At 40.7% G+C, this 15,121-nt stretch overlaps 1 protein-coding gene across 1 annotated transcript in view; it reads right to left on the reverse strand.

Annotated features, from left to right (window-relative positions):
- The window catches only part of SNX1 (sorting nexin 1), a 35,432-nt gene extending 23,364 nt beyond the window's left edge, over window positions 1-12,068 (reverse strand). The window contains exon 1 of the mRNA XM_061180214.1: window positions 11,874-12,068. Within this exon, the coding sequence (XP_061036197.1) occupies window positions 11,874-12,032 (159 nt within the window). The 5' untranslated portion in view covers window positions 12,033-12,068. The remainder of the gene's footprint in view (window positions 1-11,873) is intronic.
- Between the last annotated feature and the right edge of the window lie 3,053 nt (window positions 12,069-15,121).

Here is a 15,121-nt window from a genome sequence, read left to right on the forward strand (position 1 = left end):
CATAAAGCAGATGCGGTATACATATACAATGAATACTACTCAGCCATATTGCATGGACCTAGAGATTATCATACTAAGTGAAGCTAGACATAAAAAGACAAATATAATATCACTTACATGTGGAATCTAAAATATGGTACAAATGAACTTATTTACAAAACAGAAACAGATTCACAGACACAGAAAACAAACTTAAGGTTACCAAAGGGGAAAGGGGATGGGGAAGGGATAAATTAGGAGTTTGGGATTAGCAGATACAAACTACTATATATAAAATAGATAAACAACAAGGTCCTACTATATAGCACAGGGAACTATATTCAATATCTTGTAATAAACCATAATGGAAAAGAACATGAAAACGAATATATACACATATATAACCAAACACACACACACACACACACACGTATAACTGAATCAAGTTGCTATACACGAGAAACGAACACAACATTGTAAATCAACTATACTTCAGTCAAAAAAAAAAAAAGAATAGCAGTCTGTCTTTCCCTATACTAATCAGAAAAGACAGACCCAGATGGATGGGATACTGTGGTGACAACTAGAGCACAACTACTTGTCATTCTTCCTCTACCAGATCCCCTTCAAGCCCAAACCATACGTTACTTGACTAGAACTGTGATGAAAACAAAAGCTTGTGCACCCTTAGTAAGCTAGGTAACAACTACCTTTGAGAATAGAAAACTGCTCCTCAAATATACTCTGGGACTCCATTCCAAAAACCACTCAAGGCTGAGTTCTAGGAAAGCTGAACATAGTTAGACTGATTACTGTATTTACTATTCTAATTTTTCCTCAGTAGTTCTTTAATAAAATTAATCTATGTACATAAAACTTTGTATTCTGTTTTTGCCCCCTTTGCCATCTGAGCAGGTTTTTCATGTCATTAAGGTTGTACAAAAATCCCACTTTTAGTGACTTAACTCTCTATCATATGGGTATACTACAACATAGTCATTTCCCTAATGATGGGCATTTAGACAGTTTCCAGGTTTTTATTTTTATCATCACAAAAAATATGGTGATGTCTATCCCTATATATAAGTCTACATCTGATTATTTCCTTGGGATAGATTCTTAAGCAGAATTATTCAACGAAATTTTCAAAGGCTCTACTAAGCTCCCTTCCAGAAAGATCACAATTTGCATCCACCCCCAGGCCCCCACCCCACACTCCCATAGCAACATTAAGCATTCTCTCTCTCTAAAAAATCTTTGTAGGTTAACTAGTTATAAGTTGTCTTGTTCCCACATGTTTAGTGGCCATCTGAATCCCTGTGATGTGTTTTGATGTCCTTTGCCCATTTTTCTATGCTAAGTTAGCATTACTTAGATGTACACTTCTCTTACGTAAGTATTTTAACTCTCTCTCCGGCATATTGTATAGTACCCACGCTCCCAATTTTATCTCTTTTCTCTTTGTTTTATTTTTGATCTTAGCAAATTTATTTTCAATTGACTGATTTGGATTGGCACTGGCCTATTTCTTTAGGCTGAAGAATACCCAGCACACAGTTGTCCTTTGAGGCATATTTTCAAGTTTTACTTAAAATCAAATGCAAGAGAAGCTGAGCAGAACTATTTTTAAGGATAAGAAGAAATGAACCCCTGTTCATGGTATCCAACATTTATACAGGACTGTTAATAGAAAACAAGTCTTCCATGAGACTAGAGTTTATAATAATAGCTTACTTCTCATCAAAATAAATAGCCACCTGGCATTAAAACATATTTCATATGCCATGCCCAAGGTTAAAAGGCTAATTTTCATCAGTATTAAGGAATGATTTATATTAAAAAGCTAATTTTGAAGCAACAGTTTAAATTTTAGGAAGGACTCATTTTTGGGGGCAGAGGCACACTGATTACAGAGTGACAAAATCAATACTAAAAATAAGGCTTGCTTTATAATCCATATTTTAAAAATCTCTTTATAGTAAGTCACAAAACTCTGAAGGGGGCTAAATTTCTAGGCAATAGATAAAACTATTTTCTGTGATGAAATTTTTTAAATTTATTTTTTATTGAAGTATAGTTAATGTACAATATTGTATAAGTTACAGGTGTACAGAACAGTGATTAACAATTTTTAAAGGTTATACTCCATTTATAGTTATTATAAAATATTGGCTATATTCCCTGTGTTATATAATATATCCTTGTAATTTATTTTATACATAGTACTTTGTACCTCTTAATTCCCTATCCCTATACTACCCCTCTCCCTTCCCTCTCCCTACTGGTAACCACTAGTTTGTTCTCTATATCTGTGAGTCTGCTTCTTTTTTGTTATATTCACTAGTTTGCTGTATTTTTCAGATTCCACATATAAGTGATATCATACAGTATTTGTCTTTCATCTTTCTCTGTCTGACATATTTCACTTAGTATAATACCCTCCAAGTCCATTCCTATTGTTGCAAATGACAAAATTTCATTTTTTTATGACTGAGTAGTATTCCATTGTGTGTGTGTGTGTGTGTGTGTGTGTGTGTGTGTGTATATATATTTTTTTTTTTTTTTCACCACATCTTAATCCCTTCATCTGCTGATGGACACTTAGGTTGCTTGCATATCTTGGCAATGGTAAATAATGCTGCTTCGAACATTGGGGTGCATTATCTTTTCAAATTAGTGTTTTATGGATATACACCCAGGTAGAATTGCTGGGTCATATGGTAGTTCCATTTTTAGTTTCTTAAGAAACTTCCATACTGTTTTACAATTCATATATATTTTATGTGTTGCAATTCATGGTCGTTATTATCATTACTTAAGCTCAAATCATTCCATCTTTGGCCAGTGGGAACCTCTTCAAGTTGGCTCTGAGTATTTTTGACATGACCCTGTAGTCTTTGACAGCTTCTTTGTTACCTGTAATGACAAGATTGTCCAGGCTCTTTTTGTACGTTTCCTACCTCACACCTGAAATCAGCCTGTTCTACGAGAACAAGAAGCCCTGGTTTCTTGAAATAGTATTTCAAGACCACGATCTGAGCACTAGGGGTATTCAGAGGTACCTGGGTTCATCAGTGTTTCTAGAGCTTTTCAGTAGATAGATATAGATACACACATTTGTTTTCTAAATGTTTCATGTGTTCATACTGACATTTTCCATTCAAATATCAAGACTACAAATTTCAAGTCTCCTTTCTTTCATATAAGAATTCTGATTCTCAAGAACACAGCGGATGATAGGATTAGACTGTCTCATAAGTATTCACTTGATTTATCCCACATTACAGTCTCAGGATAACAATGCTGATACTATCTCCAACTACTATGATTACTGAAAAGAGTTAAACATTTTTTTGGAAATGTTATCCCCATTCCCTTTCCTTTTTAAAAAATATAGTTGTTTTATATCTGTAGTGTCAGAGCGTACGACCATGACATATGATGCTCTCTCCTTCTTATTCCTCCTTAAGTCTGAATTCTATAGGCAACTGCATCTTCAGTGCTCACCACCGGTCCATATGTCGATGTGTCTTCAATCATTTTGGCTGTCTAAGGAAGGGCTCAGAGGAACAGTATTCTCTGGGTTCTTGTGCTTCTGTTTATAATTACAAGAGCACTCAGACAGCCTAATCCTAATTCTCAGAGAGTCACTAGAAAGATATGCCATCAAGACAGCAATTGTGTTAAGAGCAAACAGGTATTCCTTGCCAATTACTGGCTTCAAACCACGAGGTTCAGGCTACTAATGAAATTTTCTTAGCTCAGGGAAGGACAGATGTGGGCTTCCTGTCCCCCAGAGCTGACACAGCCATTCAGTACTGAAAAGTACTGCTGTGATTCCGGGTATCTTCCGTTTAGGTTAACCAGTTGTGATTCTTCCTCATGTTGCTCAATTGGTCTTTGCTCCAGGCAGAATCTTTGCATTATGTTCAAGGGACCTCAGAAGGGTAGTACAATTGAAATTCTCAACTGCATTTAGAGGATGAATCCAAATAAAAAGCTCAAGTAACAGTGCTTCTGGAAAACTGGGTACATACTCATTTTCCGATGGAAAATTAGGATAATTTAGTTAAGGCAAGATGGAGCTACGGAATTGTGTGACAAGGAAAGGACAATTAGGAATAAGTCAACCCCAGAAGTTATACCCAGATGATAAAACGGCAGTCACGAAGTCTTTAAAAATTACCCTGGTAGGGCTTCCCTGGTGGCGCAGTGGTTAAGAATCTGCCTGCCAATGCGGGGGACACGAGTTTGAGCCCTGGTCTGGGAAGATCCCACATGCCGTGGAGCAACTAAGCCCGCGTGCCACAACTACTGAAGCCTGCGCGCCTAGAGCCCATGCTCCGCAACAAGAGAAGCCACCGCAATGAGAAGCCCGCGCACCGCAACGGAGTAGCCCCCGCTCGCCGAAACTAGAGAAAGCCCGCGCACAGCAACAAAGACCCAACGCAGCCAAAAAAAAAAAAAGAAAAAAATAATTTACACTGGAAGACCCTGGCATGAAATACTGCTCCTTTTGCCACCTTTACTTCTGGGGAGAAATGAGCTAAGTGGGGCAGTGTATTAGTTTTCTATCATGGCTGTGACAAATTATCACAAATTTAACAGATTAAACAATGGAAATTTATTAATTTATAGTTCTGTAGAAGCCAATACAGGTCTCACTGAGCTAAAATCAAGGTATCATCAGGGCTGCACTCTTTTCTGGAGGTTCTAGGGGAGAATCTGTTTCCTTGCTCTTTCTAGCTTCTAGAAGCTGCCTACATTCCTTGGCTCATGGCCCACTTCCTCCATCTTCAAAGCCAACAATGTTACATCTCTCTGTGCCTTTCTTCTGAAGGTAGTGACTCTCTGTCTCTTCCATTTTTAAAGGATCCTTGTGGTTACACTGGGCCTACTCAGATCATCCAGGATAATTTCCCTACTTTAAGGTCAGCTGATTAGCAACCTTAATCCCAACTTCAAGTTTACCCTTCGCTTTGTAACCTGAGACCTTCACAGGTTCCGGGAATAGGAGTGGATATGCTGGAGGGGGAAGTCATTCTGCCTACCGCAGGCAGTGACTCCTCTCCCACACCATGTTTCAAAAATGGCACAGATGCACTAAAAGTTTCTGTGCTTAGGAGAATGGACATTAAGTGTCCACTGGATTTGGTACATCTTACTCTACAAACTGGGTGAATATCTAACTAACCCAAATGATTTCACAATATTACCCCCTCTCATAACTTAAGGAGTTAAAGTAGGGATTCTTATGTGGGGTCCATGAACCACAGAATTGAGAATTGGGCCTATGAATTTAAATGGGAATAAAATTACAATTTACTTTTCACTAACCTCTAACTGAAATTCAGCATTTTCTTCAATTATAAAGACAGGCAACAAACCATGAGTAGCAGCAGTACCTGAGACATAGCTAATAAAAATTAGATATTTTTATTTGATATTACAGTTATTACAGACCTTAAAATATCATTTATGCTCATCTCAATTTAAAAATCACGGTAGTTATTAGACCTATCCCTAGATATTATTTAAAGCATTTTTTAAAAAGCATATAACATAAAATTGTTTTAATGTTTTGATAATTACATTTCAGTATAATTGGTTTCCTTTGTAATATTATGTATTTTATACATTTAAGAACATTATTCTGAGAATGGGTCCACAGACTTCCCTGGACTGCTAATGGGTCCATGACACAAAAAAGGTAGAGAACCTCTGAGCTAGTTCCTCTAGGACTAATGAAAATGGAAAAGGGGGAGCTAGAAGGGTGGGGAAAATAAGCCTGAAACTGACCACTGAGCTAGTAAAGGAAAACCATGAGCAAGTGCAGTAGAGACCTCAAAATGAAAGGCCATCCATGATCTACCAAAATTTAGCTACAGACATTCTACTGAATCCTCTGGTGTAACTTCCATACCAAATTTTTGGGGTCTCAAACTAATATAACTTGGAAGGGCCTGGAACTGAAGAAGGATCAGAGTACTAATGGTGCATTAGCTTCTAAATTGAAAAAGCAAAACAAACCCAGTTCAAATCTGCACTGAAAGCAAAACGAAGCCCCAGCTGTCCATCTGACTAAGCAAAAGAATAAGCCAGACAAAGTTGAGCAACAGGCTTTTCCTGGAGATGAGATACTTATGGCTACTTGCTCTAGTAACTATCAACTACTCATGATTTATTTATGACAGCAGTTATTGAAGAGTGCTGAGAAGATTTGAGGACCAAGGGAGAGAAATTAGAGTGTTCTTTTTCCTCTGCCTTCTCCCAGCCAAACGAATCGCAAGTGGCCAAGTCATTAGAGTTACCCTGACATCTGAGTAAGTAAAGGGGCAGCAACTCCCTACAGAACCTAGAGGTCGGATCACAACCTTAGTTGCTTCTCTCATAAGCCCCAAACTCTAATTTTATTTCATTTTTATTTATTTATTATTTTACTTATTTATTTTGGCTGCGTTGGGTCTTCGTTGCTGCGTGCGGGTTTTCTCTAGTTGCGGTGAGGGGGGGCTACTCTTCGTTGCGGTGCATGGGCTCTAGGCGCGCGGGTTTCAGTAGTTGTGGCGCGTGGGCTCAATAGTTGTGGCTCGAGGGCTCTAGAGCACAGGCTCAGTAGTTGTGGCGCACGGGCTTAGTTGCTCCGCGGCATGTGGGATCTTCCCAGACCAGGGCTCGAACCCGTGTCCCCTGCATCGGCAGGCAGACTCTCAACCACTGCACCACCAGGGAAGCCCCTTATTAGTCATCTTTAAAAGTCTTCTCTCATGCCCCTTTCTCCAAAAGTGTTTTGTAACTACTTTTGTTAGCTCCTCCTCCATAACCTTGAAAGCTAGGTTAACTGCTAGTACAAGTCTATGATCAAGAAACCAATGAGTCTATGTACTTCAGGAAAATCTAAACTTATTAGAAGTTTACAATTTGAGCTGAGCATTAAAATGAATCTTTAGACAAAACACCAGTTACTGACTTTTCCAAGAACATCTGTATCAGACCTGTGTGAAAAATGTGTAATTTCAACTTCTGATCTTTTGATCAGATCTGACCACCTGATGTGATGTTAGCTCCAAAAACAAGTGTTTGAGACAATATGCCTATAGAAAATACTACAAACTAGACGGACAGTTACCCATGACTATTTACTAATATTAGTTGTAAATGACTATACCATTAACTAAAGAAACTAAGTATTAAATCTGTTTAAAAATACTGTTGTATAGATTAACTTTAAGAAGTCTGATTAGGGGACTTCCCTGGTGGTGCAGTGGTTAAGAATCTGCCTGCCAATTCAGGGGACACGGGTTCAAGCCCTGGTCCAGGAAGATCCCACATGCCGCGGAGCAGCTAAGCCCGTGTGCCACAACTACTGAGCCTGCGAGCCACAACTACTGAGCCCGTGCGCTTAGAGCCCGTGCTCCACAACAAGAGAAGCCACCGCAATGAGAAGCCTGCACACCACAACAAAGAGTAGCCCCCACTCGCCGCAACTAGAGAAAGCCCGTGCGCAGCAACGAAGACCCAACACAGCCATAAATAAATAAATAAATAAATAAATAAATTTATTAAAAAAAAAAAAAAAGAAGTCTGATTAGGAACAGAGAAAGGACAGTATCAAGAAACTTATTGAGGACATGTTATACCTTTGGGAATAGCAACCATGCATTTTGCAGAACAGAGAATTAAAATCTTAGCCAGTTAAACTATCAATTTCCTTAGAGCTTTTAATGAAATTACCAACTAATATCCAGATCTAAAAAAGTTATCCTATAAGCACTCAAAAGGAAATAAACTGGTCTTAAAAAAGAGCTGAGATAACATTGTAAAATGGTGCAACTGCTATGGAAAACAGTATGGAGGTTCCTCAAAAACTTAAAAATAGAACTACCTTATGATCCAGCAATCCCACTTCCGAGTATATATCCAAAAGAATTGAAAGCAGGGTCTCAAAGAGATATTTGCATACCCATAGCAGCACTACTCATAGAGCCAAAAGGTAGAAGTAACCCAAATGTCCACTGAAGGATGTATGGATAAACGAAATGTGGTATATACATCTGATGGAATATTATTCAGCCTTAAAAAGGAAGGAAATCATGATACATGCTACAACATGGCTGAATCTTGAGGATACTGTGCTAAGTGAAATAAACCAGTCACAAAAAAGACAAATACTGTATGAGTCCACTTTATGAGGTTATCCAAAGCAGTCAAATCCACAGAAAGAGAAAGTAGAATGGTGGTTACCAGGGGCCCAGGGGAGGGGGATAAGGGGAGTTGTTATTTAATGCAGGAGATCTGTTTCACACAAATGTGAGTATACTTACCACTACTGAACTGTACAATTTAAAATGGTTATGATGATAAATTTTGTTGTGTGTTTTATACCACAATTTAAAAAAAGCTGATTTGTTTCCCCCTCAGGATACATGTTATATTGATCACAGATGTAGGACTGGATTCTAAAAATACCATGTCCTTTTCTGTCTAAATGTTAATATATAACTTACGTTTATATAATTCCCTATAGTCCATAAAACATTGTCAATCAGAAGCCAATTGCTATCCTTGACTTTTGACTACCAATAAAGGCTAGTGATATTGTTCTTTAAACACCAGTGGAAATATGTAAATAAGTCTTGATTAGCCAAAGACAATTTTTTCAACATATGACTTTTCATTTTCAAGTCCCCTGCTATTTTGTCTTTATCCTATTCTTTTTTTCTGGCCATTTCTCTAATTACGAGGGTTTCAATTTAAGAATAAGAGTGGTGAGAAAAAAAAATCTAATTGGCATAATATATCATCAAATGAAGAAGTTACCAAATTTGGCCAAAACCTGAACCAAGATATCATTAATCTATGTTTCCCTCCTTTTTCTCAGCATGAGAAAGGCCACCACAGTTCTCCTCTTTTATTCAGAGGGCAAATCTAATGGTGGTCCTGGCATACTGCTAAAAAGAGATGGGCATATAAGAGCTTCTGGGAAGGCAGATAAAGAACTTGCTTCAATTTTATCTTTCCGGTTTAGAGGTATGCAAATAAGACCAGTGAGGTCAAATGAAATGTAAAAACATGTATGCTATTTAGTCTTTTTAACATAACAATTTTAAGAATTAGAAGAACCGAAAAGGGGCTCCAATTTAGTCTCTCTTTTTACTAAGGGAAAAATTAATCCTATCCTAGAACTAAGAAAGTTTTAACTAAATGGATACATATCTGGATTCAGGTCCAATCAAAGATTCAGATAATATATTTAAAATTTTAGACCTTTTTATTCATAGGTCCACAAAGTAAGAGGCATAAAGAAGATAAGGTCTTGAGTATTCTTAAGAACCAGACCTTCCACAAGCTGGTTTTCAGGCTTAAGGCAATGATTTCAGATTTGTTTTAATAATTCTTTTAACTCCAGTCTATCCCATTCAAACAATTGGTTTGTAGATCCTAAAATGCATATCAGGGGCTGCTCTTTCCATTAGAAATCAAATTATATTTTTATTACCATATTAACAAAGCCTCTTGGGCTCTAAAAGAGAGCAGATGGGATGATTAACAGCAGCAGCTGTTACATCAATGTCCAGGGAATTACATGCATACCAAAAATGAGTTTTAAACTTTATATGCCTCAGCTTCTCAATTCTTTAACGCTCCTCCCTTTGCCTCCAACATGCAACAAAACCCAGTATGAAGATAAACTTAAATCAGTAGGATGCTACTGAAGTCATTAAGTGCCTACTTTGATGGCTTTTAATCAAATCAATCTTATTACCAGTTTGATTTTGATAAATTATATTAACCATTTTTAGGATTAATTAATTAAACTTTTCTAATTCATTATTAGATTTTGCGGGTTTTTTTGATTCTTCGAGTAATTCTAGTTTACAAAATGCTCAACTGTTCTAAGTGTTTTACAGGTATTCTAATTTAATCCTCACAATAATGGTGGAGGTAAATACTACTACTATTCACATTTTACAGGTGAGGAAACTGTACAGAGTAAATAAGTACCCTGCCCAAGGTTAAGCCAGCAAGTAACAGAGCCTGGATTTAAACCAGGCTTCAAAGCCCACTTTCTTAATTACTTTATTCTTCAATCTTGTTCCTTAAGATACAGAAGCACTGCAATCCATCTTCTCACACTGGCTCACAACTAAAGCATTTATTGTAATATAATTTGTATTAATGACTAACAAAAAATTCACAGCCTAACTAGTGAGGAATCTTGCGGTCTTGGCTTTCTGAAGATTAACATCAGGATAGGCTGCTAAAATATGGCTTACAGGTGGCATTTTAGTTCCCTCAGCAACTCAATTTTCCTGGATCAAAATCTAAATAAAAATAATTTGGCTTTCTGTGGTAGAACAAGTTCATTCTGACCCCCTCCTCCTCCCTTTAGATGGAAATTAGGCAAAGTATTTTCACTATTTTAGGAGACAAGTATGGATGCCTCTGGGAAGTAATCTGGTGAGACCAATCAAATCACAGCCTCTTGAACTTACTTAGAGAACTTTAGAAAATAACAATTCATCCTTCCAGGGTCCTTTTTGAAAAATAAATCATCATTTACCTATGTGACCAATTGCTTTCAGAGCCAGAGTCTCTGTTTTCAGATGTTCAGTCTGACTATCTACCATCTCAGCAGTTATCAACAGTCGCTGTTCTGCATGGCTTATGAGGGAATTACTAAAGGAATAGACAAAAGATTTGTTTTAAATGGGATACAGAACTAAATTAGCAGCAAGAGTTATTTCTCAGAATAACAGAGACTTCATTTGACAGTCTGAGCTGTTATATTAGCATCAGCAAATACTTTTTGAGCTGGGATTATGGACTTAATTCCTAAATACAGTACACGGAAAAATCTAATGATTATCACAGAAGACATTGCCAAGAAACTTAACCTTTTTCTGACTTAAATGAGAGAAGCCTCAAACTTTTTCAGACACATGCTTGCATAAAGAATTTAAAGCTGTTTTATTTAGTCACTCATATACTGAGTAGCTACTATGAAGCTAAGCATTAACCAAGATAGAAAAATACATAAATTCACTGCTAGCACTGAAGAAGTTTTCAACCTGGAACTAACTGTACCAAATGGTATGAGTCAGTATTCTTATAAAACAGCCCAAAACATCTCCATTGGTTCCAGAACTGATTATTGATTTCCACATTCCACATATAAAGATGAGTTTTTTTCAATACCTAACTCTTATAAGAAACCCGGATATTACTATGGGAAACACCATTTCCTCCTCTCATTTACAGATTTGCTCCCACTGAGGTACTTAGGCACAAAAAAAAGGGACAAAGCTTTCGATCTACGTAGTGGTTTATCTGGCAGGACCTTTTTTTCAACCGACATCTGGCAGGATTTTCCTAGAGATCAAAGGAGTCAACTTAACTCTCCTAGACTAAGATCCAGAAAGGGCCTTTAGTAATCACCGGTAAGGACGGAGCTAACGAAAGGATTTGTGGGCAGGTCACTATCCTGAGCAACTCCAGATAACATTATTCATCCTTGGAACAGTAAGGCGAGGTAAAGGAAAGTCTGCACCCCACCCCCTTATCTTGACCTATTAAATCAGCCCGGCAGGAAACCACCAGCAAACCAGCCCCGTGGGTCCGTGGGGCCGCAAGGCAGGGCCAAGTGCCCGCCTCGGCGGCTCTTCGCTGTCAGGGATCTCAGCTGAGAAGCCACCACATCCCTCACTCCTCACCGTCCGCCCAGGGGCGGGGAAGCCGGGCCCTACGTCTCGGTGCTCATCTAGAACCCAAGCCACGACTACTGTCACCAACGTAAGGTCTCGCCGGGCCCACTCTGCCCAGGCTCCCCAACCCTCGCTTAGCCTCGCTTTCCTTTGGGGGCGCCCGCCCGCCTGCCCCGAAGGGTGCGAACTCACGGCCTCCGCGGCGCCGGTGAAAATATCCTCGCCCTCGGTGTCGCTGTCCCCGGCCTCTTGTTCTGACCCCCCGACCGCTCCCTCGGACTCCGGCTCCAGGACGGGGAAGGGCGGAGGGAGTCTTTCCGAAGCGCTACAGCCACCACCCCCCGACGCCATCTTCCTCCACCCACGGCGGAAGCCGCAACAACAACTTTATAAAGAGGTAGTGCCGCGAGCAAAGCGCTCCAGCGGCTCGGAGATGGATGGCCGCTACCAGTCCCGCGGGGCGCGCGGGGCGGGGCCTACGCGCTGGGGGCGGGGCGGGACGACCCGGGGCTCCTGCGCAGCCAATCCAAACCCTGGGTCTCGGGGCTGAGCTCTTAACGTATGGGGCAGAGGGACAGAAAAGGAGGCGCTAGGGGCCGTGTATGTTCTTAACGGCTTTTTGTGCTCTAGATAGTTTTGTCTACCGGGCTTCTTAAGGAGATGAAGAAGCGAGTCTGAAAACCTCTTCGTGCCACCAACCCATGCCAAGCACAGTGGCTACATAGAGATTCAATAAATATTTTCAAAAAATTATTTATATTTTTAATTGTTGGTTTCATTGGGTCTTCGTCGCTGTGCGCAGGCTTTCTCTAGTTGCCGCGAGCGAGGGGCTACCCTTTGTTGTGGTGCGTGGGCTTCTCATTGAGGTGGCTTCTCTTGAGGAACACGGGCTCCAGGTGCATGGGCTTCAGTAGTTGTGGCGCGCGGTCTCAGTAGTTGTGGCTCGTGGGCTCTAGAGCGCAGGCTCAGTAGTTGTGGTGCACAGGCTTAGTTCCTCCGCAGCATGTGGGATCTTAATGGGCCAGGGCTCAAACCCATGTCCCCTGCATTGGCAGGCGGATTCTTAACCACTGCGCCACCAGGGAAGTCCTCAATAAATATTTTTGATTGAGGTCTCTGAACAGATACAGTAAAGTTTTGCTATTCATTCTTTCCACAACATTTAGTTAATTCATTCAAGAAATATGTATTGAGCATCTACTGCGTGCCTGGCACCCTGCTATGCGTTTGAGATATAGAAATAAAGACGCTTCTGGCCCACTAGGCGCTTGAGGGAGATGGGCATGTAAGTGAACAGTGCTATAATGTGCAGTGGGAGCATAGCAAAAGAGATAATCAATTCTGTTTGGAGAAGTCGGGAGGCCTCAAAGAGGAGGTGAGACTTCAGTGCCCTAAATTTGATCACAAGGAAGTTAGAATTATCCTCTCAATTGCTGTGGAGTAAGTGGAGTGGAACAGATGGCAGGGGAATTGTTAAACTCTGAACGAAATTTTCCTGGGACCTAAATTATTCACTGGTTGTCTGGTGGGCCTAAAATCTAAATCACCTAGACAAGAGTTTAAAGATAAATGGGAGGAATATTACTCAGCCATAAAAAGAAACAAAATTGAGTTATTTGTAGTGAGGTGGATGGACCTAGAGTCTGTCATACAGAGTGAAGTAAGTCAGAAAGAGAAAAACAAATACCGTATGCTAACACATATATATGGAATCTAAAAAAAAAAAAAGATGGTACTGATGAACCTAGTTGCAGGGCAGGAATAAAGAGGTAGACATAGAGAATGGACTTGATGACATGGGGTGGGAGGGCGAAGCTGGGGCGAAGTGAGAGTAGCATTGACATATACACTACCGAATGTTAACCAGTTGGTTGCTGGGAAGCAGCAGCATAGCACCGGGAGATCGGCTTGGTGCTTTGCGATGACCTAGAGGGGTGGGATAAGAAGGATGGGAGGGAGGCTCAAGAGGGAGCGGGATATGGGGACATGTGTATGCATATGGCTGATTCGCTTTGTTGTGCAACAGAAACTAACATGGTATTGTGAAGCGATTATACTCCAATAAAGATCTATTAAAAAAAAAAGATAAATGGGATATGTTTTCATGGGATAATTCAGCAAGATAATCCTTACTTTCCTCTCAATAGACATGGTATGAGAGCTTCCCTGGTGGCGCAGTGGTTACGAATCCGCCTGCCAATGCAGGGGACACGGGTTCGAGCCCTGGTCCGGGAAGATCCCACATGCTGCAGAGCAACTAAGCCTGTGCGCCACAACTACTGAGCCTTTGCTCTAGAGCCCGCGAGCCACAACTACTCAGCCCGCATGCTACAACTACTGAAGCCCGCGTGCCTAGAGCCCGTGCTCCGCAGGAAGAGAAGCCACCACGATGAGAAGCCTGTGCACCGCAACGAAGAGTAGCCCCCGCTCACCGCAACTAGAGAAAGCCTGCGCAGCAACGAAGACCCAATGCAGCCAAAAACAAATAAAATTAATAAATTTATAAAAAAATAAAATAGAGATGGTACGAAACTTGTCATCAACTTTGACAAAAGGTTTCGTTTGTTTGTAACTGCAAATTCCTCAACATCAGGGGTTGGCTCCCGCACAGGTCTGTGAGCTGCTTGAGGGTAAGGGCCATGTCCTATCTTCGTATCCTTGGCGTCTATAGACCAAGTCTGGCAAATTAAGTATCGAATAAAGGTTTGAGATTTGACTGTAGGGATGGATGGATAAAATTAAAATTAACATCATCAACCTTGTTACTGGCATCCATCACAGCCACCAAACCGGAGGGCTTAAGACATTCGTTTTAGGATAGCGATCTCCAATGTCACTATTGGACACACTGGACATACGGAAAGCTCTCTCGTTCTAAGTTATCTTGAAGGCGATTGGCAGAAATATTCAGCCCGTAGTGGGGAGCTGTGCTAGCCTGAGTCTCTATGAGACGAGAAAACAAAAAGGAACCCCTCCTCCCGCCACGCCTAACCATCCTTACTAGGCTCCAAAGACATCCCGTTTAACCGCAAAGGAAACTCACTTCCGTCCTGACTAGGACGTAAGAAAACTTTGGCTGGAAGCGGCCCCCTCGGAGACATAATAGTAGGGGGTCACCGTGCAGACGCTCCTCCAGCACTAGAAATCAAGATCTCCTTTCCCCTACCTCTTCAGGGTTTCATCTTTAGCTTATCCAGACGCTGAGTGAGGCAATTAACGGCGGTTAACAGACCGTTACCTGCCCCCGCCCACCATTGGAGACTACATGTCCCATATTGCAGCTCGCCGTCTTCCAAAGAAAACGCCCATACGTCCCAGCACGCAACGCTCCTCATGGGCCTCTAGGAATTTTTTTTCTCTGGTTCCGCCGAAACCGAGCAAAGCATGCTGGGGCTTGTAGTTCTCGCGGCTCCCTTACCTAGGTCCTTCGCGATACTCCG

Source organism: Eubalaena glacialis, chromosome 2 (genome assembly GCF_028564815.1).
Source record: "Eubalaena glacialis isolate mEubGla1 chromosome 2, mEubGla1.1.hap2.+ XY, whole genome shotgun sequence".
NCBI lineage: Eukaryota > Metazoa > Chordata > Mammalia > Artiodactyla > Balaenidae > Eubalaena > Eubalaena glacialis.